This window comes from Pistacia vera, unplaced genomic scaffold, assembly GCF_008641045.1.
Source record: "Pistacia vera cultivar Batoury unplaced genomic scaffold, PisVer_v2 Contig548, whole genome shotgun sequence".
In the NCBI taxonomy this organism is placed as follows: domain Eukaryota; kingdom Viridiplantae; phylum Streptophyta; class Magnoliopsida; order Sapindales; family Anacardiaceae; genus Pistacia; species Pistacia vera.
The window spans coordinates 126,133-148,556 of NW_022196388.1; the positions used below are offsets into that span (position 1 = coordinate 126,133).

The 22,424-nt window shown below is 35.9% G+C and overlaps 3 protein-coding genes across 3 annotated transcripts; all 3 read left to right on the forward strand.

The window, feature by feature from the left end:
• Nucleotides 1-9,685: 9,685 nt before the first annotated feature.
• LOC116107807 (flavin-containing monooxygenase FMO GS-OX-like 9) lies at nt 9,686-12,465 on the forward strand. Its single transcript, XM_031394093.1, has 7 exons — nt 9,686-10,283; nt 10,379-10,449; nt 10,593-10,751; nt 10,854-10,936; nt 11,426-11,561; nt 11,762-11,935; nt 12,023-12,465. The coding sequence occupies exons 1-7, from the start codon at nt 9,716-9,718 to the stop codon at nt 12,206-12,208; spliced, it is 1,377 nt and encodes a 458-aa protein (XP_031249953.1). The 5' UTR covers nt 9,686-9,715; the 3' UTR covers nt 12,209-12,465.
• Nucleotides 12,466-14,234: 1,769 nt separating this feature from the next.
• LOC116107817 lies at nt 14,235-16,428 on the forward strand. Its single transcript, XM_031394105.1, has 2 exons — nt 14,235-14,369; nt 15,170-16,428. The coding sequence occupies exons 1-2, from the start codon at nt 14,349-14,351 to the stop codon at nt 15,989-15,991; spliced, it is 843 nt and encodes a 280-aa protein (XP_031249965.1). The 5' UTR covers nt 14,235-14,348; the 3' UTR covers nt 15,992-16,428.
• Nucleotides 16,429-17,753: 1,325 nt separating this feature from the next.
• On the forward strand, nt 17,754-22,009 carry LOC116107740. Its single transcript, XM_031394033.1, has 3 exons — nt 17,754-18,369; nt 19,189-19,237; nt 19,330-22,009. Exon 3 carries the CDS (start codon nt 19,362-19,364, stop codon nt 21,828-21,830), a length of 2,469 nt encoding a protein of 822 aa, XP_031249893.1. The 5' UTR covers nt 17,754-18,369; nt 19,189-19,237; nt 19,330-19,361; the 3' UTR covers nt 21,831-22,009.
• Nucleotides 22,010-22,424: the final 415 nt, after the last annotated feature.

Genomic DNA, 22,424 nt, shown 5'->3' on the forward strand with positions numbered 1-22,424 from the left:
TTTCTTTCCCTTATCAGATTAAGTTTAATAGTTTAAGTAAGATTTGGAATCTTAGTAGAAGAGGAAATAGAATGAGATTCTGATTTCCTATTTATGGACTGTTGCAGGCTATCGGGCTGAAACCCAGTTTAGTTGAACTTATAGGATAACCCAACTAGTAGAGTGGGTAGTTCACAAGGTGATTTTAAGCGTAGGCCCAATCGGGATTGGGTTGAGGCCTTGGGCCATGACATGTTTATTTCGTTATTGGGCCTCGTCAAGCCCAAGACTATTTTTGGCCCTAACAGTTAGCCCCCCACTCTCTAAGTTAAAGAGTATTTAGCTTAGAGAGTAGATTTAATCGAATGTGTAAACTTATGAATTAGGCTGGGCCGATTGAAGGTGTAAACTCATGAATCGGGCCAGGCCGATCGAAGATGTAAACTCATGAATCGGGTCGGGCCGATTGAAGGTGTAAACTCATGAATTGGGCAGGGCCGATCAAAGGTGTAGAGTCGTGAATCGGGCAAGGCTGATTTGAAGGTGTGAACTCATGAATCGGGCAAGGCCGATTCAAAGTTGTAACTCGTGAATCGGGCAGGGCCGATTCGAAGGTGTAGATCTGTGGATCGGGCAAGGTCGATCTAAAGGTGTAAATCCGTGGATCGAGTAGGGTCGATCCAAAGGTGTAAATCCATAGATCAGGTAGGGCCGATTCGAAGGTGTAAATTAGTGAATCGAGCAGGGTCGATCCGAAGGGGTAAATTAGTGAATCGAGCAGGGTCGATCCGAAGGTGTAAATCAATAAATCGGTCTGGGCCGATTGAAGGTGATCATAGTAGACTATTTAAAACAATTTCATATGGTATCTCGCATGGTGTACAGTTATTCATAATAAATTGAATAAAAGAAGTAATGGCGTGCATGTGCTAGACCAAATGAAAGATAAAACTCAAATGGAAAATGGCATGCATGTATCAAGTAACAAGCTGCATGGAGAAGTGATGCAAGACCAAGGGAAGGATAATCTTACTTGAAGAAGTAACATGCCTGGCACGCATGTTTTAAGCAACAAGCGAATGAGGTGTTTGGTGACTCGTCCTGTTGCACCGTCTTAAGCATGCTGAGTGGATATGAGAGCTTTTCCCTTTTATGTGTTGCCGCCCATGCTTGCTGGACTGAGTGGATATAAGCTAACCTAATTGAATAGCTAAGTGGAATATAATTAGTTTTAGTGTGCTTGACTTGTGAATTTCCATTACTACCTAGTTGACACTCCTGGCTCCACTCTGCTCGCCCATGTAACCTCATTCGGCACTCTCCAATATTCCTCAACTAGCCTGACTCAACTCTTGACCAATTGAACAAACCTCCACCTACATATCACTCAACATGCAGAAAATGCCACAGCATGACATGTTACCAAGCACTCATCCGTCAACCAATGTCCCACATTCGAAACTTGGAGGCCAAAGACAAACATTCACACTTGTTACACCTTCTCTACTCAGCGTCATTTGTTTCCCATACGACATTAGATCTTGATGCATTCCACTCGAGACGCCTACTACGCGGTTTTATTCATCTCGATCAACTGAGTGGAAAGTGGAAAGAGCGGAGTAATGGAAATTCACAAGTTAAGCACACTAAAACTAATTATACTCCACTTAGCTAGTCAATTAGGATAGCCTATATCCACTCAGTCCAGCAAGCATGGGCGGCAACACATAAAAGGGAAAAGCTCTCATATCCACTCATCATGCTTAAGACAATGCAACAGGACGAGTCACCAAACACCTCATTCGCTTGTTGCTTAAAACATGCGTGCCAGGCATGTTACTTCTCCAAGTAAGATTATCCTTCCCTTGGTCTTGCATCACTTCTCCATGCGGCTTGTTACTTGATACATGCATGACATTTTCCATTTGAGTTTTATCTTTCATTTGGTCTAGCACATGCATGCCATTACTTCTTTTATTCAATTTATTATGAATAACTGTACACCATGCGAGATACCATATGAAGTTGTTTTAAATCGTCTACTATGATCACCTTCAATCGGCCCAGACCGATTTATTGATTTACACCTTCGGATCAACCCTGCTCGATTCACTAATTTACACCTTCGGATCGGTCCGCCCAATCTATGGATTTACATCTTCAGATCGACCCTGCTCGATCTACAGATTTACACCTTCGGATCGGCCTTGCCCGGTCCATGGATTTACACCTTCAGATTGGCCTTGCTCGATCCACGAATTTACACCCTTGCATTGACCCTGCTCGATCCACGAATTTACACCTTCAGATTGGCCTTGCCTGATCCATAGATCTACACCTTCTAATCGGTCCTGCCCGATTCACGAGTTACACCTTTGAATTGGCCTTGCCCGATTCATGAGTTTACACCTTCAAATCGGCCCTGCCCGATTCACGACTTTACACCTTTGATCGACCCTGCCCGATTCATGAGTTTACACCTTCGATCGGCCCAGCCCGATTCACGAGTTTACACCTTCGATCGGCCCAGCCCGATTCATAAGTTTACACATTCGATTAAATCTACTCTTTAAGCTAAATACTCTTTAACTTAGAGAGTGGGGGGCTAACTGTTAGGGCCAAAAATCGTCTTGGGCTTGACGAGGCCCAATAACGAAATAAACATATCATGGCCCAAGGCCTTAACCCAATCCCAATCGAGCCTATGCTTAAAATCACCTTGTGAACTACCCACTCTACTAGTTGGGTTATCCTATAAATTCAGCTAAATTAGGTTTCAGCCCGATAGCTTGCAACAGTCCATAAATAAGAAATCAGAATCCCATTCTATTTCCTCTTCTACTAAGATTCCAAATCTTACTTAAACTATTAAACTTAATTTGATAAGGGAAAGAAATCATATCTCTTTTATGATAGGGATTATCTCCCAAAAGAGGACTTAAAGTCTTACTAGGATTCCAACCCCTTGGGTTCACTATAAAAACAGAGGCTTGCCCTCTCATTAAGCATGCAATCTCCCACAATCAATCTACACTACTCAAAACCATCTATTTGCTCCTAAGTTCTTGCTCCCACGAACCCGACGTCTCCGCCGTAGTCCTAGCCTCCGACAAGACTCCTGGTAATTCTTCTTTTCCTTAATTCTTATTAAATCTCTTTCAGCATTGCTGACTTGAGCGTCGGAGTGCCTACGGCAAACACCACCCCGGTGTTTTCCGGAAGCTTCACGCTTGCTCTTTCATGTGTGCAGGTCTAGCGGATTTTCAGTGGCCTCAATCTCACGGGATCAGACCCTATTTTCATGACGGTAGATTTTTGCATCTACAATGATCTAATGTGAGTAATCTATTTAGTTAATAGTTATGAAATGTGTTACTATATATTGTTATTAAAATGGCCAAAATATTGAGAATTAATATATAGTTGAGATATTTGAGGAAATTAATGAGATGTTACTCTATAGTAGTATTGAAAATAATTCAGTAATACACAATCAAATTATTTTAAGTCATTTAAAAACAATTTTAACAATATGAGAAAGTATCTATTATACATATAACAATTTCTGGACAAATTTGAATTATATACATAATCCAAATTTGTAAAGGAATTAAGGATGAAGGTACTAGGTAGTCATTACATTATATTTATAACAACTTTACGAACGAGAAAGAGGTTTGATCATGAAAAAAAATTGTTCAATATCTACTATATATTCAGGACATTAAAAGCCAAAACCTTTATCCTCTTATATATTATCTACTATTTATTTCTATTACGAAGTTGAGGAATGATGTGAAAGGTGATATATCTTAAAAACATAAATAAAAGAAATATTGTTCAATATCCTAGTTATTAATTAAATATAAGCTAAACGTATATAATATGGTATAAAGCTACCGGATAATATTTTTATACATATTTGTTTAGCTATTTCCATAACCACGAAACAATTGAAAGATTAACCCAATTACTGTAGAAAAACAAACGAGAAAGATAAATATAGAATGAGAGGGATAAATAGATTGGAAAGATATAAATCCTTTGAAAATAAATGAGATTGTGGTACTATTGAATCTAAGAAAAATTGAAATCTATTTTAAAGTTAATTTTTTTAAATAAAATTTATCTAAATTGGGGCTTAGAAAATGTTTTGTTAGGTTCAAATAACACCATTCTTTTTCTTACTGTGTAAATGGAAATAAAAAATATATGTAACTTGTATTATGTATTAGCTAATTCTACATTTCATATGGATGAACTCAAATATTTGAATTTAATTATAACCTGTTGTGCCAAAAATACACACTAATATCAGCATCACCAATCAGAGTTTAACAAGCACTTAAAGATAGGGTGGTATTAACTGTCAAAAACTCAAACTATCTCAAAGAGATATTTTATATCAATCCTGTCTCATTTTAAGATAAAGATTAAGGAGTGGTCCCCATGTGTCAACATAACTTGCAAAAACACTCATTACATTGACATCAAAAGTGTATAAATGGGCACCTCTCTTCATAAAAAAGGGGTTGGTTGAGCATATGAGAGCTAGGCAAACATTTGAGCTTTATTATTTTTTTCTCTGTAAACAAAACATTTCTCCATTTTTGTACGTCTTATAGGCAATATCAGAAAAAGAGTTAGAAAATAATAAAATAACAACGGACGTAGGACTAGTGTTAGGCATCCGAACCACTTTAAAAATCATCTTTTATTTATTATTCAATCTCTGTATTAGATTATCATATTTATTCACGTGTAATTTCTTAGAGCTACTTAACACTTTGCACTTGCGAGTCGTTGGTATCCAAATCACGCATCAACAGTTTGGCGCTAGAAGGAGGACATGATTCACATCAGCTCTAATGTTTTTTCTAACAAGCCTCAAAATCTTCGCGTTATCAAATGTGAAAATATGAAGCCTGTTCTAGATCAGAGCTCTCAGATTATGTGGTCAGATCATAGATCACACATATTAGAGCTCTCAGATCGCGTGGTCAAATCGAAGTTCACATGCATCAGAGCTCTCAGATCGTGTGGCCAGATTGCAGATCGCATGCACCACAACTCTCAGATCACGTGGTCAGATCGAAGATCGCATGCATCACAACTCTTAGATCACGTGGTCAGATCGAAGATCGCACGCATCAAAACTCTCAGATCGTATAGTCAGATCGTAGATCACATGCATCCAACTTCTCAAAGTTCTCAGATTGAGTGGACAGATCGGAGATCACACGTGTCAGAGCTCTCAAATCGCGTGGTCAGATCAAAGATCGCACGCATCAGAGCTCTCAGATCGTGTGGTTAGATCGTAGATCGCACGCATCAGAGTCCTCAAATCTTGTGACAAGATCGCAGATCGCACGCATCAGAGCTCTCAGATCACGTGGTCAGATCACAGATCGCATGCATCAGAGCTCTTAGATCATGCTTCCGAGCACTTAGATCGCGCGTTCAAGATCGTTGAGATCACGCGTTCTGATCATTTAGATTGTGCTTTCGAGTGGCCAGATCATGCTTATGAGCACCCAAATCACGTTTTGAGCGCTTAGATCGCTGATCTCGAGTTATCAGATCAAGCTTCATGCTTTCTAATCGAACTCCTTGTGTTCTCATATCAATCTTCGCGTTTTCTGATCAAACTCTTTATGCTATATGCTTTCTGATCGAACTCATTCTGCTCTCAAATCGCAAAGAGCTCTCGAGTTCTCAGATTAAAGCTCCTTGCGCCTTATATCGAGCTCCTTATGCTTTCTAATCGAGCTCATAAACTAGTTCGTTTGCTTGAGATCGCACGCTGTGGATCGTTCAGATCGCACGCCTTAAGCTCTCAAGTTGAGCCCTTCTCAAATTGCGATTAGCTCTTAGCTCTAAGATTGTGAACAACCTTAGGTCGTGTTCTCAGCTCTCAGATCGCACTCAGTTCTCAAATAATGATAAGCTCTGAGATTGCGAACAACCTCAGGTAGTGTTCTCAGTTCTCAAATCGCGATCAGCTCCTAGCTCTCAAATCACGATCAGCTCTCAACTCTGAGATTGCAAACAACCTCAGGTCGTGTTCTCAATTCTCAAATCGCGATCAGTTCTCAGTTATCAGATTGCGACCAACTGCTAGCGTCAGAAAAAACGCGTAGAAAACTCAAAACAGCCCCGAAACGATGGATTTTGGCCCTGAAAATGGTCTCAACTCGGTCCCCTAGTTGCCACGACGTAAAGCTCGAAAAAAGCTTTTCGTGGATATCTTACGGGCTCCAAAACTCACTCTCGAATCAAAAGTTATGGTTGTTTTAAGTTGACTTGTCCGTTTAAGGCCTCTAAGTCGTGCATTTGGGCTTCTAGCGTTAGCTCTCTTCAGGAATTCATCTATTGGGCCTTTTATGTTAGTTATCAGTTCCTGCTCAGCTTCAAATCGCTCCAAGTGCTCAGATCGCAGTCCTAGCTCTCAACACCCGATTATGCCAAACATAGTTCCAGCTCTTCAGTTTGAGACCGTAGCTTATAGTGTGACAACCATTTAGATCTAAGACATGAGTTTTTGAAGTGCAATTACACACTCTAAAAACTGCGGGGGTTCTATTGTGCCAAAAATACACACTGGTGTCAGCACTACCAATGAGTTCAACAAACACTTAAAGATAAGGTGGTATTAGCTATCAAAAACCCAAACCACCTCCAAGAGATATTTTATATCGATCCTATTTCATTTTAAGATAAGGATTAAGGAGTGGTCCCTACATGTCAAGAAAACTTATAAAAGCAGTCATTATATTGATTTCAAAGGTATATAAATGGGCTGGCTGGGCATATGAGAGCTAGACAAACATTTGAGCTTTATTATTTTTTCTCTATAAACAAAACATTTCTCTATTTTTGTACATCTTACAGACAATATCAGAAAAAAAAGTCAGAGAATAATAAAATAATAGTGGATGTAGGACTTGCGTTAGACATCCAAACCACTTTAAAAATCGTCTTTTATTTATTATTCAATCTATGCATTAGATTATCATATTTATTCACGTGTAATTTCTAAGAGCTATTTAGCACTTTGCACATGCGAGTCGTTGATGTCCAAATCACGCATCAACATAACCCAACTCAAATTTATAAGATATTAATCAACTTATCAGAATAATTCATTAATTGTTTCTCTTTGAATAGGGGTCATAAAAAAAGATTAATTATGCTTTAATTTACGAGAAATACAGCATGTGTGTAGTATGATTATGTATGCTTTATCGTTGGGTAAAAGGCAGATCGTATTTGCTACCCAAAAAAGCAATAAATTTGCGTACACCTAATATGATAAACTAAGCGTAAAGGTAAAATGGTTTTACGATCTCTTCTCTTCCCTGTAACAACACTCAATCATGTGGTGTTTTCTCGACAATTACAGCTCTTATGACTAATCGACGTGTTTCGATTTCCTTCCTTTATAACTAACCAAACTTAAATTACTTAAACTCAAATCATGTCCATGAGAAATTACCCAATATATATATATATATATTATTCCCTTTTCATGCACATATATCTATATGAGGTAAATTTATTTGATGCCACCAACCCTGATCTGATCCAATTCATGACCAGTTCAGTCAAAGCCTTATCAATGAAGCCCTTTTAAGTTTTAATTACAAGGAACTTCTTAAATCATGCATAAAGCTATATTTACATATAGGTTTAAATGATTAAACAAAATTTCATAATTAAGTTGTTACTGTAATTAGTGGTCTAAATTAATGATGAGAAAAAAATTAGAGAAAAAAAAAAAAAACACTGTAATATTTGCTCTCTAAAGCCCCACCTAACGTATATAAGTAAACACATCTCTAATCATTCTTTTAGACATTAATTAAACTATAAACTAACTAGTACATGTACATCAAATTAATATTCACAAATATATGCATGAGTATTATGAGAGAGAGAGAGATCAGATCTTGTTCAGAAATATTTTTGAACTTGTGGTTACGATATCATTATGATGATCGGTGAGATATCTTGCAAGGTTTCCTTAGGATATCTTGAAAGTTGAAACAAAATTATGTGGTAATTATAAGTGACACATAGACTAATAAAACTGTATTAATATTGATTTATATTGTTTGGTAGATAAACAAGAAATTCCATGGTGTACTTTATTCTTAAATTACACCCCAAAAGTAAAAGAGATGAAGAACGAAAGATGTTTAGATCCCTTCAACTCAAAGTTATAATACATTTATTCCTAGAAAAAAGTGTTACCGCTATGTAAAATGAATTAGTAGTAGTATTATTATTATTCTGCTCTTTTTTGTTTTTTGGGGGGTAGCTTGTGTTATAATGAAGAAGTTTTGGGGGGTAGCTTGTGTTATAATGAAGAAGCAAAAACATAAAGAATTGAAGGGCTAATAACTTGACCAGACACAGTTAAAAGTCAAATGATAACAAGAAATTTCGAGAGTTTTGAATGGAGATGGTCGATCAGTGTTCCATGATTGATAATTTTTTTCTTAGCTTGAAGAAGGAGCAAGGCATTTTCTTGTGGGGACCTGAATATATAGTGGGTAGAAACTATCATGTATACACATGTTTTCTTATTATTTTAAAATTAATTAGCTAATATATAGTATTATATACAACTCTACTGCCCTGCGGTTTTAGCTCATGATGCACGTACGTTTGCAAGAAGATTAATTTATATTTAATTAAATGTACGTAATATAAGTTATTAGAGGCAAATCATGTACCAAATGATATTCGTATACGAAAGACACATAAATTATACTTGCATGTATATATTATACAGTATTATATTACCCAAAGACTAATAATGATATATAGCACTAATGCATAGAAGTTTGTGGCATTATAATTAAATTAAAACAATTGGGTTATAGGGAATGGCCTTTATAAATTGGGACTATAAATCTTTTATGGTCTCTAGATTATTTTGAGTTTCAATCTTAATTAACATCAAAAAAATAATCAAGAAATATGTGTTTTCTTTATATGATGCGGCGTTCTTATATATCAAAAAAATAATCCAGCTTTCTGGTCTACAAATAGTGTTGATCAGCTGGGAAAGTGCCACGTGTCCACTAAATATGATTATTATTGCACCTTGATCGTGGCGGTGGAAATATGACCGGCCTAGCAAAGTACCCTCATCATATCCAATATTGCGGCGGACGGCCCGAGGTCCACCATTTAAATTGATGAAGACGGGGGGTGTCATTTTGGTTGTCTCAGAAGGCAAGAGCCATCACTTCATATAAATATAAAAGAACACATATCTTAATTACTCATGCATGCACTCACATCGATTGGCACCTCACCCCACCAATCGCTACTTACGACCTAACTTATTATAATACATTTACTATTTACCAACTTTAATTTGGTCATAAAACTCTTATTATATATGTTAAATTCTTCTTTAATTACCGCTAATTAGTCACCTCGTTGGAGTTTGGAAAAAGGAGAATTTAATTTGAGTGATTGGTGCAGTGGCATTTCATTTGGAAGTATGTCATGTGTTAGTTTCAATGAAGACAAAGCCATGATTTTGAAATATCACGTGTGTCTCCCAGATTGCCAACCACTCACTGTTCTAACATATCATCATCTTTTTTTTTATAAATATTTTTAATTATAATTTCATCTATAAAAACCCCATAAGTCCATAACCCAAAACACGTTTCACATTAATTCACAACTCACAATTTTCTCATTCACACAAACTACAATGGTTTCTGATCAACATCAAAGAATGTTCAAATCAAAGAATGTATGCGTGATCGGTGCCGGACCATCGGGGCTGGTGGCGGCGAGGGAGTTGAGAAAAGAGGGTCACTGTGTTGTGGTTTTGGAACAAAACCACGATGTTGGTGGGCAATGGTTATACGATCCTAACGTAGAGAGTGAGGAGCCTTTAGGGAGGAACAAATTTCTCAAGGTTCATAGCAGTCTTTACGAATCTCTGAGGCTGATATCGCCGAGAGAGATCATGGGGTACACTGACTTCCCATTTGTGGTGAAGAAAGGAAGAGACATGAGGAGATTCCCGGGGCACAGGGAGCTCTGGCTGTATCTAAAGGATTTCTGTGAGTGGTTTGGATTGAGGCAGATGATTAGGTTTAACACCAGGGTTGAGTATGTGGGGATGTTGGATTATGGAGAGTTCGGTAAAGATCTGAAATGGGTTGTGAAAAGCAAAGAGAAGAAGGCTGATCAGAAAGTTGTGGAAGAAGTTTTTGATGCAGTGGTTGTGGCTACTGGCCATTATTCTCACCCGAGGTTGCCTTCCATTAAAGGTATGTAATGTAAAACATTGATGATCATGAATTAATGTAAATTAATCATGCATATATTATCTTTCATTGCTGATTAATTTATTAATTATGTGTAGGAATGGATTCATGGAAAAGGAAGCAACTTCATAGTCACATTTATAGAGTTCCGGAACCATTTCGTAATGAGGTAAAACAAGATTTTTCTCTAAGATTATATTGGAATGAATATATATAATTTAAAATAATAGTCCGATAGAAACAATCTCGGGATCACAAATCTAAATGTAAATGAAAATTTAAAAGATATTATAGCTTAATTTAATAATGCAGGTTGTGGTAGTTGTTGGGAATTCATTAAGTGGACAAGATATATCGATAGAGCTTGTAGAAGTGGCAAAGGAAGTTCATCTTAGTGCAAAATCTCTTAATATTTCTGAGGGTTTATCTAAAGTTCTATCTAAACATAAGAACTTGCATCTTCATCCACAGGTAAGGCTCTAGCTAACTGTTTCTTCAACGACTAATGTTTCATATTAATTACAAATTAAGACATTAATGTGACATAACTATGTAATTAATGAATTGTTGCAGATAGAGCTGCTAAGAGAAGATGGACGGGTCACATTTGTAGACGGCTCTTGGGTCATTGCAGATACTATGCTATATTGCACAGGGTAATTTATAATTAGGAATTGAATAAGGAAGAAATACAATTTATCCAGATTTGATCGTAAAATGATGATGGTCAACATGTTTAGATGTTATTCTGTAAAAGAATTTCAGTAACATTAGATGAAAAAGGTTTGTTAAATAAGTAGTTCTCGAACTTTAAGTAGCAAAAGAAACCCTTTAACTGTTTGATTAACTTTTTTTCAGTACTTCCAAACAAAGCTTTACTCTTTGACCTTATCATATAAATTCTTCCATTTACTTAAAGATTTCCAATGTCAAAAAAGTTATCTGATTGGAAGATTATGATCATGAACATTTTATTTTTGACTGGGAGATTCTTCTGTGGGACCTAATGACATGCATAATATAATTTATATAGCTAGCTAGGTGAAGCTTTTGTTAGTAGAAAATCTTTATTGAATTAATGGATGTTTAATTAATAATGGTATACCTTTAACTTTAACTTTATATTATATGAATGTGTGTTGTAGGTATTCATATGCTTTCCCATTTCTTGACACAAAAGGAATAGTAGTTGTGGATGATGACAGAGTGGGACCTTTGTATGAGCATACTTTCCCTCCTTCTCTTGCTCCCTCTCTCTCTTTTGTTGGCATTCCTCGAAAGGTATATTAATCTTTTTGTTATCCATATATAATCTTCTATATTCTCATACTTATTCTATGTAGCAGATGGAATATTTTTGTCATTGATTTCATGGGAAATATTTAACACATGCAAATCTTTTGATTTAAAAGCAAGTCAAGGTATTTCTTTTTTATATATATGAGTGTTGGGGTTTGATTGATGATGATGATGATATACAGTTGATAGGGTTCCCTTTCTTTGAGTCACAAGCAAAATGGATAGCTCAACTACTGTCTGGGAAAAGAACACTCCCATCATGGGATGACATGATGCTTTCCATCAAGGAATATTATCACTCAAGGGATCTTGCTGGCATTCCCAAACATTACACTCACGACATCGCTAATTTTGAGGTTACCTTAATTGATTACTTATCTCTATTACCTTTAATTACTTATAAATATTAATTAATTATCTGGTTTTGCATGTGTTTCTTTCAGTACTGTGATAAATATGCAGAAAATATCGGATTCCCTCGCTTAGAAGAATGGAGAAAAGGGCTTTGCATATCAGCCTTAGTAAATGCCGAATCCAATCTGGAGACATATAGAGATTGTTGGGATGATCATGAACTGCTTCAGGAAGCTCTTCAAAGTCCTCATTTCACTCAACTTAACTCAACCTGAAACCTCTTAATATAAATGGCCATTTATATTTCTCTCTCTATATATATATATATATATAGGTTTTGTTTGGACCACACATTATGATAATTTACAAAGTATTTGTTTTCTCATTGTTTAAAGAAAGTGATAAGAATTTTTATTATTCTATTTTAGGTTTGGAAATGTTAGAAGCAAAGAGATTGAAACAATTGTAATCATTTTTGGCCATAAGTATATTGCAAAAGGATTTGTACTTTTTTGGACAACTGTTTGGTATACTATAAAAATGTGTGTACGTTCTTTTATTTTTATTAATATTTTGTTTTTAGTTTAAAAATATCATCATATATTTCATAAATTCAATTTATCGCTTAAGTCTCATCGTCTAATTATATATCAATTCACCTAATTTAAGCTAAGATGGTGGATATATTTGTAAGAATAGTAATATTATGTATACAAAGTTGAGAGATCTCAATTAATGTAATTATTAATGTGTTAATATCACATTAATTGTAAGATTTTTGTGATGTAATATTGTGTTTCTTATAATTAACGTAGTAACTGACTTATCAAGAATCACATAATTAATACTTTAGGTTCAAAATTGAGATCCCAACTTCGAATACGTAACATTACTCTTATGAGATATAATTGAATATTTATCAACTTAAATTTGATTCCTAGTCAAAATATTTAGTGTGTAGATAAGAAATTAAGATTCATGACATCAAAATTTGCTAAAAGATAAATTTGTGGGTGTCCTTGGTTTTTTTTCTTTTTTTTTCCATATGAAAATAAATTTACATACTAAATGGTTGTATTATTTAATATTCATTCGATTGTAACTTCTTCAGAGTCGTAGTCACATGCTTAAAAGTTTCAACACTTTAAAAAAGTTAAAAAAATGTAAAAATAGATCATTTAAAATTTTAGAAGTAACTTTTAAGTTGTAATTAGGAAAAAAAAAAAATTAAATTTCAAAAGTGTTTATAACTTTAAACTCTTTTGTTTCATAGATATACCCAATCAAACAGGTCCAGAGCACTTTCTATTATATCAAAGGTAGAGGGCACATATTTAGACTATTTAAAAAAATAATATTATTATTATTCCTCACCTTCTGATAAATAAAATAAAGGGTTTTTTTTTGTTGTAGCAAATCCCGTTTGTTTGACCTTTTTTTAGTGAGCACCTGTTGAGTTTGGAAAAGCAACCTTAACCCCCATATGTTTGGTTTTCTCTTGTAGCGAGCACCCGTTGGTTTCAGAATTGCGATCTTAACTCCTATTTTTTAGATACCGTTAGGTTATTCTATTTAAGTTTAAAGGAAATAATGTTTTTACCAAAATATGTCAATAATGTTGAGAGGTTAATATATTTTTTGGATGTTATATTAATAAAATTGTTGACAAATATGAATGTTGAATTGATAACATTTCTAAAACTAATGGGTGCTCAATTCAAAAAAGACCAAACACATGAGGGCTAAAGTTATATTTTCGAAACCAGTGAGGGCTCACTATCAAAAAGCCGAACACATGGGTTATTATTATAAGAAACCCTAAAATAAATGAAACCAACTAAACTTTTTGTTAATCAATTATCTGAACATGTGTCGACCATAGACTTCACTCTTGATCCATGATTTTTCTAATGAGTAACACTACTCTGATAAACATTTCTCACTAATTTTTTCATACAAATACGACGTGTCAACTTGTAATTGATCAGTTTATAATAGATTCTAACTACCCAATAATACGTCTCGTCTAATCAAATGCAAGCTACCATATCGCGTTTGTGAAACAAATTAAGAAGATGTATTTAACGGCCTATCTTTCTTCTTTCTACTATTTGTGACAATGATCGGCCCAAAACCTAAAACCTATTGAGAACTTTAGGCCTGCGAGGCCCCTCCAATTTCGGTCAAAAGTAGGTCCAAAGCCCGTTACAATCATGAATTTAAATAGATTATTAAGCAAAAACGTAGTCGTTTGAGTAGTTTTGAAACCGAACGGCACTTCTTGGCATATGGCTGGGGAGGAGGCGTCTGTATCTTAATTCTTGCACTTGGGTCGCAGATATAAAGACACGCACACACTCTCTTTTATCTCTACAAATCTTCCCTACTCTTTCAGACTCACCCACACATACAACCATGTTTACGTTTCTTCTTCTGGTAAGGAATTTTTTTAATTATAACTAAGCTCTTCAATTCTCGAATTTCAATTACTTTTCTCTGTTTTTGCTTTCTAATGTATGTGATGGTTACTAGTTTACATGTTTTTCATGAGCGGCTAATCTATAATTTTTACGGATAATCTGTTCTTGTTTGGCATTTCTGTCTTGTGGGAAAATTGAAAATCCGAAATAAACACAACACAGCTCTTTTCGTTTGCTTTCGAATTTGGTTTACATTTACTTATTGAAAATATGTTCAGATGAGATGAATTCTTTGTGGGGATTTGGGGAAGTGTAAATGTCATCATGTTTTGTTTGGTTGAGCATAAATTCTAGAATTCTTTTAAAACTTTATTTAAAGGATTTTTTTTTTCCAATTTATTTAAAGGATTGTTTTGTGTTAACTTGAAATTCATGTGCGGAATGTATGAAAATGGAAGTTTTAAAGAGGAAGCGAGTTTGTAGCAGCTCATTTAATTTAAGCTCATAAAGCTAGAGATATTGTTATGTATCACAAAATTTTCATCTACCATTCTTTTACAGATATATACATGTGGATTATGGTACTTTACTTTGCGAAAGGACACACATGACTTGGAATGAAAAATTTAAAGATATTAGCAGTACTCTATTGTTTATCATGGCAACTTAGAACTGTTAATGATTTATGTAAAATATTTTCAGGCTTGATTCATATGGATGCTTTTGATTGTTATGCTTAAGAATTGAAAGATTCAAATATATATCTATATCGCGTTGCATTCTTAAACAAGTACACTTTTTTAAAAGTGTTACAAGTTTGCCATGTGGAGCTTTGCTTCAAGGACCTTCTCTCGAGCCATCAAATTGAAGAAGGACTTATTGAAGCTGAGTCAAGTTTCTTCAGAATTGTCAGATGATGAAATTCCTGTAAACAACAGCGGTGAAGAGGGATTGGAATGTCCGATATGCTGGGAATTCTTCAATATGGTTGAGAATGTGCCTTATGTTTTGTGGTGTGGCCACACCCTCTGCAAGAATTGTGTTCTAGGCCTGCAGCGTGCTGTTGTGAAATTGCCGACATTACCGCTTCAGCTCCCATTTTTTATCTCTTGCCCTTGGTGTAATCTGTTATCTTTGCGGTTGGTCTGCAAGGGGAATCTCAAGTTTCCACACAAGAACTACTTCCTCCTCTGGATGGTCGAAAGTATGAATGGTGACAGGTCAAAAGCATACCATTCTTTTGATGGAGGTCATCAACCAGCTTGTTCCTCGAATAGACATTCAGCTGCGAGGAATCACGTTAGTCATGTGAATAATAGACGAGCGTCTCGTACTCACTCCTTGCAGCGGTCTGAGGTCAACCATGATGGGGGCCATGACCGTATCCTCTGTAGCTACCTTAATGCTGAAAGAATTCACTTATCCATTCGTAAGTCCTTGGTTTTCTTTGCTCAGCTGACGGCCAAGTTCCCATTGGTTATCATACTCGTTCTCTTTATCTTGTATGCAATTCCTGTCAGTGCGGCCATATTGGCCCTTTACATTCTTATCACTTTTGTGTTCGCCATCCCTTCTTTCCTGGTCTTGTACTTTGCCTTCCCAACTTTGGATTGGTTGGTTAGAGAAATTGTCACATAAGTCGCCACTAGTTTTTTCCCTTGTTCCTTAAACCTTGCAGCATGACCACTTCTCCCAGCAATTTGACGACGCTTCCTGTATTAGAAGTTGACTTGATTGCATGTTTAACCCATGGAGTAATGAAGTTGACTTGATTGCATGTTTAACCCATGGAGTAATAAATATCTTTTTTCATAAGCCTCTCTTTTTATCAGAAATGACTCAAATAATTTCCCATATGGCTGAGAAATGGCTGTGGATGTTACAATTGCCTGCCAATGGCTGTTGCAGTGTGTTGCCAGAAATTTTCGGCAGCAACTGAGGGTCCTTGGATCAATTGTGTTTTTGTTTTGGTACTGTAGTGGTGTTTTACTTTTTTTTTTAAATGTATATATGAGCATAGCTTTGTCAAGAAGACAAACCCTATAGTGAATTTCCTCCGTGTATTTTCACTTTCACTGTCTAGTTGGACTTATGCTGATACATCCTTATTGTTTTGAGTGCAATTTGCAGAATGACTATGGCTTGAGAGATCTCACTTTATGCATGTGTATAATCATGTTTTAAGCATAAAAGGCTATTCGAAACGCTAACACTGATTAAAGCCATTGGACATTTATTTATAATGCGATGGGGTCGAAAGAAAACTATATTAGTAATAATTCTTGCAAAAATCATATAAAATGAAACTGCTTTTATGGTTGAAGCTCTCACGCCTTTTATTTAACTCCAAATGGTCAGCACTTGATGAAGAGAGGCTTAGCTCTTGGATGCCATTATTGCAATGGGAATTGGGAACCGCATTTAATCCGTTATAGACTAGAGAGAAAGAGAAAGGATCCAAGGTGGCCAAATGGATGTCTACAATTTTAATTGAAGCTGTAGGTGAATGAGCCACTCTTGACTATGAAAACAATCTCATAAAGATTACTTGGTAATCACAATTTTCAGTTGGCAACACCTAAATATTGAAGATAGATTTGTTGGTTATTTTGTTTCGTGTTGATAATTAAGATTAGCCTCTCCTTCATTCCTTTAATGGCGTGGATATAATTTCTATAGATAGTTAAGCCAGTGACGGCTGAGGCTGTCATTGCCCATAATGGACTACGACCTTTTCTCCTTGTCTCTTTGGTCTGTCTCCTTCTCTTTTTCTCTGTCTCTCTCCTTCAAACAAAATATGTGAGAAAAAAAATGCCCTTCAAAAAGAGAGACTTTCTTTGGAGGGTTCCATTTTTCTTCAACCAAAAGCAGCTAGAGACCACACACACTTAATTGTTTCTCTCCTGGCGCCTTGATTTGCCGTGGTTTTGCATTGCCACCACGTTTTTGTCGGGATTCCTACTTTGATGAAGAAAGAATTTCGACTCAAAGGTAAGTTTTTTTTCTATCAATTTTATTTATTTATTTATTTTTAATGTTTTCTTGGCAAACTGCAAATGGGTTTTGACTTGTTTTGCTAATGAATGTGGCTGTTGATGGGATATTTGTTCTCCTAGAATGAGCTTTTGATAAGTGAAAAGAAAATGGTCCGGTATTAGTTTTTTGATAAATGTGATTGTTCATTAAGCATATAGAATACGGATATTTTTTCGACATGTAATTGGAAATAAANCTAACACTGATTAAAGCCATTGGACATTTATTTATAATGCGATGGGGTCGAAAGAAAACTATATTAGTAATAATTCTTGCAAAAATCATATAAAATGAAACTGCTTTTATGGTTGAAGCTCTCACGCCTTTTATTTAACTCCAAATGGTCAGCTCTTGATGAAGAGAGGCTTAGCTCTTGGATGCCATTATTGCAATGGGAATTGGGAACCGCATTTAATCCGTTATAGACTAGAGAGAAAGAGAAAGGATCCAAGGTGGCCAAATGGATGTCTACAATTTTAATTGAAGCTGTAGGTGAATGAGCCACTCTTGACTATGAAAACAATCTCATAAAGATTACTTGGTAATCACAATTTTCAGTTGGCAACACCTAAATATTGAAGATAGATTTGTTGGATATTTTGTTTCGTGTTGATAATTAAGATTAGCCTCTACTTCATTCCTTTAATGGCGTGGATATAATTTCTATAGATAGTTAAGCCAGTGACGGCTGAGGCTGTCATTGCCCATAATGGACTACGACCTTTTCTTCTTGTCTCTTTGGTCTATCTCCTTCTCTTTTTCTCTGTCTCTCTCCTTCAAACAAAATATGTGAGAAAAAAATGCCCTTCAAAAAGAGAGACTTTCTTTGGATGGTTCCATTTTTCTTCAACCAAAAGCGGCTAGAGACCACACACACTTAATTGTTTCTCTCCTGGTGCCTTGATTTGCCGTGGTTTTGCATTGCCACCACGTTTTTGTAGGGATTCCTACTTTGATGAAGAAAGAATTTCGACTCAAAGGTAAGTTTTTTTTCTATCAATTTTATTTATTTATTTATTTTTAATGTTTTCTTGGCAAACTGCAAATGGGTTTTGACTTCTTTTGCTAATGAATATGGCTGTTGATGGGGTATTTGTTCTCCTGGAATGAGCTTTTGATAAGTGAAAAGAAAATGGTCCGGTATTAGTTTTTTGATAAATGTGATTGTTCATTAAGCATATAGAATACGGATATTTTTTCGACATGTAATTGGAAATAAATAGTTTTTCAAATTGTTAATGGAGAGAATTGAACAAATTTTAACAATCTTTTGGATGTTAAAATCGTCACTGAATCTTGTGGTAAAAAGAATCATTTCATAAGATTGAATGAAAGGTGGTAGTTTCAGATTCTTAGCATAAAGTTTGTTAATGGCTACAATTTCTCTAATTATCACAAGAGATTTTGAGTTTGGGATTACATTTATCTACAAAATGTAATGGGGCATTCAAGCATTTTATTGTTCATGACATTCCAATGCACCATAATTCTGAACACTTCATGGTTTCACACTCACATATGCATTGTTTAGGATGTGTAGCTTTTTTGTTTGATATGCTGAATTTAAGGAACGAAGGAATGAATGTTATCAATCCACCATTTTTCCTTTTCTTATCTTTTTTTCCCATCTGATTATTCCGTGCAGATATAGTTTTCTTATACCCTTCTTCGAACACCCCAAAAGCTTTCTTTCTGTGGTTTTAGATTTAGTAACATGCAGCATTTCTTCTTTGGAAGATTTTGAGTACCACAAAATCTTGATTCATTTTTTTTTTTTCAGTCTGACAAACTTTGTGAAGTTTTCAGAGTTCGGGATACTTGCTGCTCCTTATCTGTATCAGATTCTTGGTAAGCACCTTGCTTTAACTTTCCATTTTTATTTTTTTTATCACCCCATTTTCCTTGTTTTTCTCTCTCTGAATAGAGTCTAAACGCTGCAGGATTCTGATTCTGTTAACTTGTTTGGTAACTAATGACTAAGGAGAGAATCAATATCCTGGGTATAGCAGATATAATCAAGCATGAAGCTAGTCATAGAACAAGTAATTCCACTGGAAAAGTTGACAACCTTAATGGTGGATCAAAAATTTTTTCTCGTTATCTAAGACCTTCTTTTGGTTCGTGCCATGATTTTTGCAAATACGGAGAAGAACGTGCCCTTGAAATAAAGGCAAGAGGCCCCATTTCCATCTCAAACACAGAAACACTGGCTGAAGGCCAGGATCTGAGAAAGAAGAAATTGGCACTTAGTCGTACACATTCTCTCAGTTTGAAAGCACGGAAACTTGATGATCACACTGTCAAGAGAGTTGTTTCATCATCAACTCTAAAGGGAACAAACGGCTTGGTGAGACATAATAGTGATCCAAAGATGAAGCTGAAGCTGCCAAAGCGATCCTCTCTCCCAAATTTGAGATATTCAATTGGTGAAGGTGACAGAAAAATTAGGAAAAGCAAGGATATTGAGTTGTTCAAACTTGATGTTTGCATTGACAAGGGAGTAGTTTCATCACCTCTCAAGGAAACAGATTTTTGGGTGAAACATGCTAGCAATCCAATGAATAAGCCTATGTTGCCTCATTTATCAAAGCAATCTTCTCTCCCCATCCATATTTGTTCAAATGTTGGAGGAGACAGAAAAGCTAGAAATAGCAAGGAGACTAAGATATCCAAACGCGATGAAGCCATTGTTGATGCATTCATATCAGCAATGAGCAAGGAAGAAACTGTTTTGGTTTCATCACCTCTCAAGGAAAAGAAAATAGATGTTTCAGTGAAACATGCATTTGATCCTAAGAGGAAATCTAATCTATCAAAGCAATCTTCTCTCCCAACGCAGCGATTTTCAAATGGTGGAGGAGACAGAAGTAGAAGAAAAAGCCATGAAATGAATCTTTTAATGAGTCCACCAGGAAGTTCGAGCATCAAAACAAAAGTCAAAAGCAAGAACAACAGAAGCAAAGATATGAGGAGCTCTGGAAAGGGCAAGGGAAAGGTTGCTGAGCCATCATCCGTTTCTTCATCTGCTAAACTTCCTCTCATGAGATCTTCGAGCTGGAATGTTAAAAACTCTAAACACCTGAATAAAATTTCTCGTGTGAGTAAGAAGACTAGAAGAAAACCTGAACCTGAGCAACCCCGTAGGGAGGATTTAACAGAGAACAATTTGCCTGTGGTTGGACAAAATGCTGAGGAAAAAAATTTGACTCCCATTAAAAATGACGTTCCTGCAATTGACTTGTCTCCATCCTCACCTGCATTCCCTGATGACAAAATCTTCAACACTGTTCAAAATGGAACTCGTACTGCTCAATTGACTCCACCCTCTGGAAAGTGGAACTCTAGACATAGTGAAAAAAAAATTCATGCCAAACAATCGCGTCGATCCTGGCCACCAACTTCTAAGAGAAAAAGCTCAAGGGCTACTCGACTTGGAACTCGGTCTGATACATCTTCATTGGCATCTTTGTCTATGCATAGCGAAACTGAACTTGAAAACCAAATATCAGACTTGGAAAAGGAACTCAAGAATAGGCGGTGGAAAGGTGGAACAACCAGCTTGAAAGATGACAGTGATCTGGGCCAAAGGCTCGCTTTCAGAAGAGGAAAGGTGATTGACCTTCAGCCTGTGGATATTACTCCAAGGAGGCTAAAATTTAAGCAAAGGGCATTTGGTGACAGTGAAAATGGTATAACTGATGCTAGTTGGAAAGCTGTGGGGAAGAAAAACTTGAGACATAGTCGGAAGAGAATCTATGCCAGAAGTACTCAAAAGAGAATTTATGCCAGAAGGACTCAGAATAAAAATAATGATACTCAATCACTTCCATCCCGGCCTTCATCTCCCCAGGAGAAAGACTTGCAAGGCACTCCATTTGGAACTGTGGTTGCTCGATCATATACATCTTCATTGGCATCATGGTCTTCATATGGTTATACCTCCTCTATAAATGGTGAAACTGATACCGAAATCCTAATATCAGACTTGGAGAAGGAATTTGAGAATAGGCATAAAAAAGGTGGAACAATTAGCTTGAAAGATGAATGTGGTCCAATCCTAATGCTAAGTTTTCGAAGAGGAAAGGTGATTGAGCTTCAGCCTGAGGATAATACTCCAAGGAGACTGAAATTTAGGCAAAGGGCGATTGGGGACAACCAAGATGGTGAAGGTGATGATGATGTTAGCTTAAAAACCCATGAGAAACGAGAATCTGAGGGAGATGAGGTTGGCGGTTCAGAAACAGAATCGAAGAATGATGTTTTGAGACAACAAGATGTGATAAAGGAGGAAAAAAATCGTGGCATTAATTTGTCAAATAATGTGATTGAAGAAACTGTAAGTGAATTAGTGAAGACCAGGAAGAGTAAGGTGAAGGCATTAGTGGGGGCTTTTGAAAATTTGATTTCTCTTCTGGATACCAAAACTGTGGTAATAGATTGAGTTCCTTAAGCTTAGCTGCTTTGTGTAAATTAATTTTAAATGTTAAAAAAAAAAAAAAAAAGTGTTGCAGTGGCATAACTAGGAGAGATTGAATTAAGTTCTGAAAGTTCTTGAGAAGTACTTTAACTGTGTGTATCTGTTTTTCATATTGGTTTGATGAAGAGTGGTTTTCTCTTTTCTTTATCTTATTCCTTTGTTGAATTTTTTATCCCGCTTTTCCTGTCAAATGCATTAGAAGAGAATATGTATAATATAAGACTCCTAGGACTTGTCAACTTGTCATTGTAAGGGTGAAATTTTGGAGATTCAAAGAATTGCAAACACTGTGATTTGCAGCTGGGCAGTTTGATATCTGAGCCTGTATGTAGAGCCCAAACTCAAGCTGGAGCTATGTCATATTTTATGTTATGTAGACCTCTAAATTCTAAGCCCAGTCTTGAACCTAACAAGAGAATGCTAAACACTCATAACATTTACTAGTTGTGTGTTCAAGAAACAGAAAATGGATCTACTTTCTAAACCTACCAGAATATGAACTATGTTTTGTTACAAGTCCCAACTTGGATTAGAGTATGAATGATACAATTACTCGTT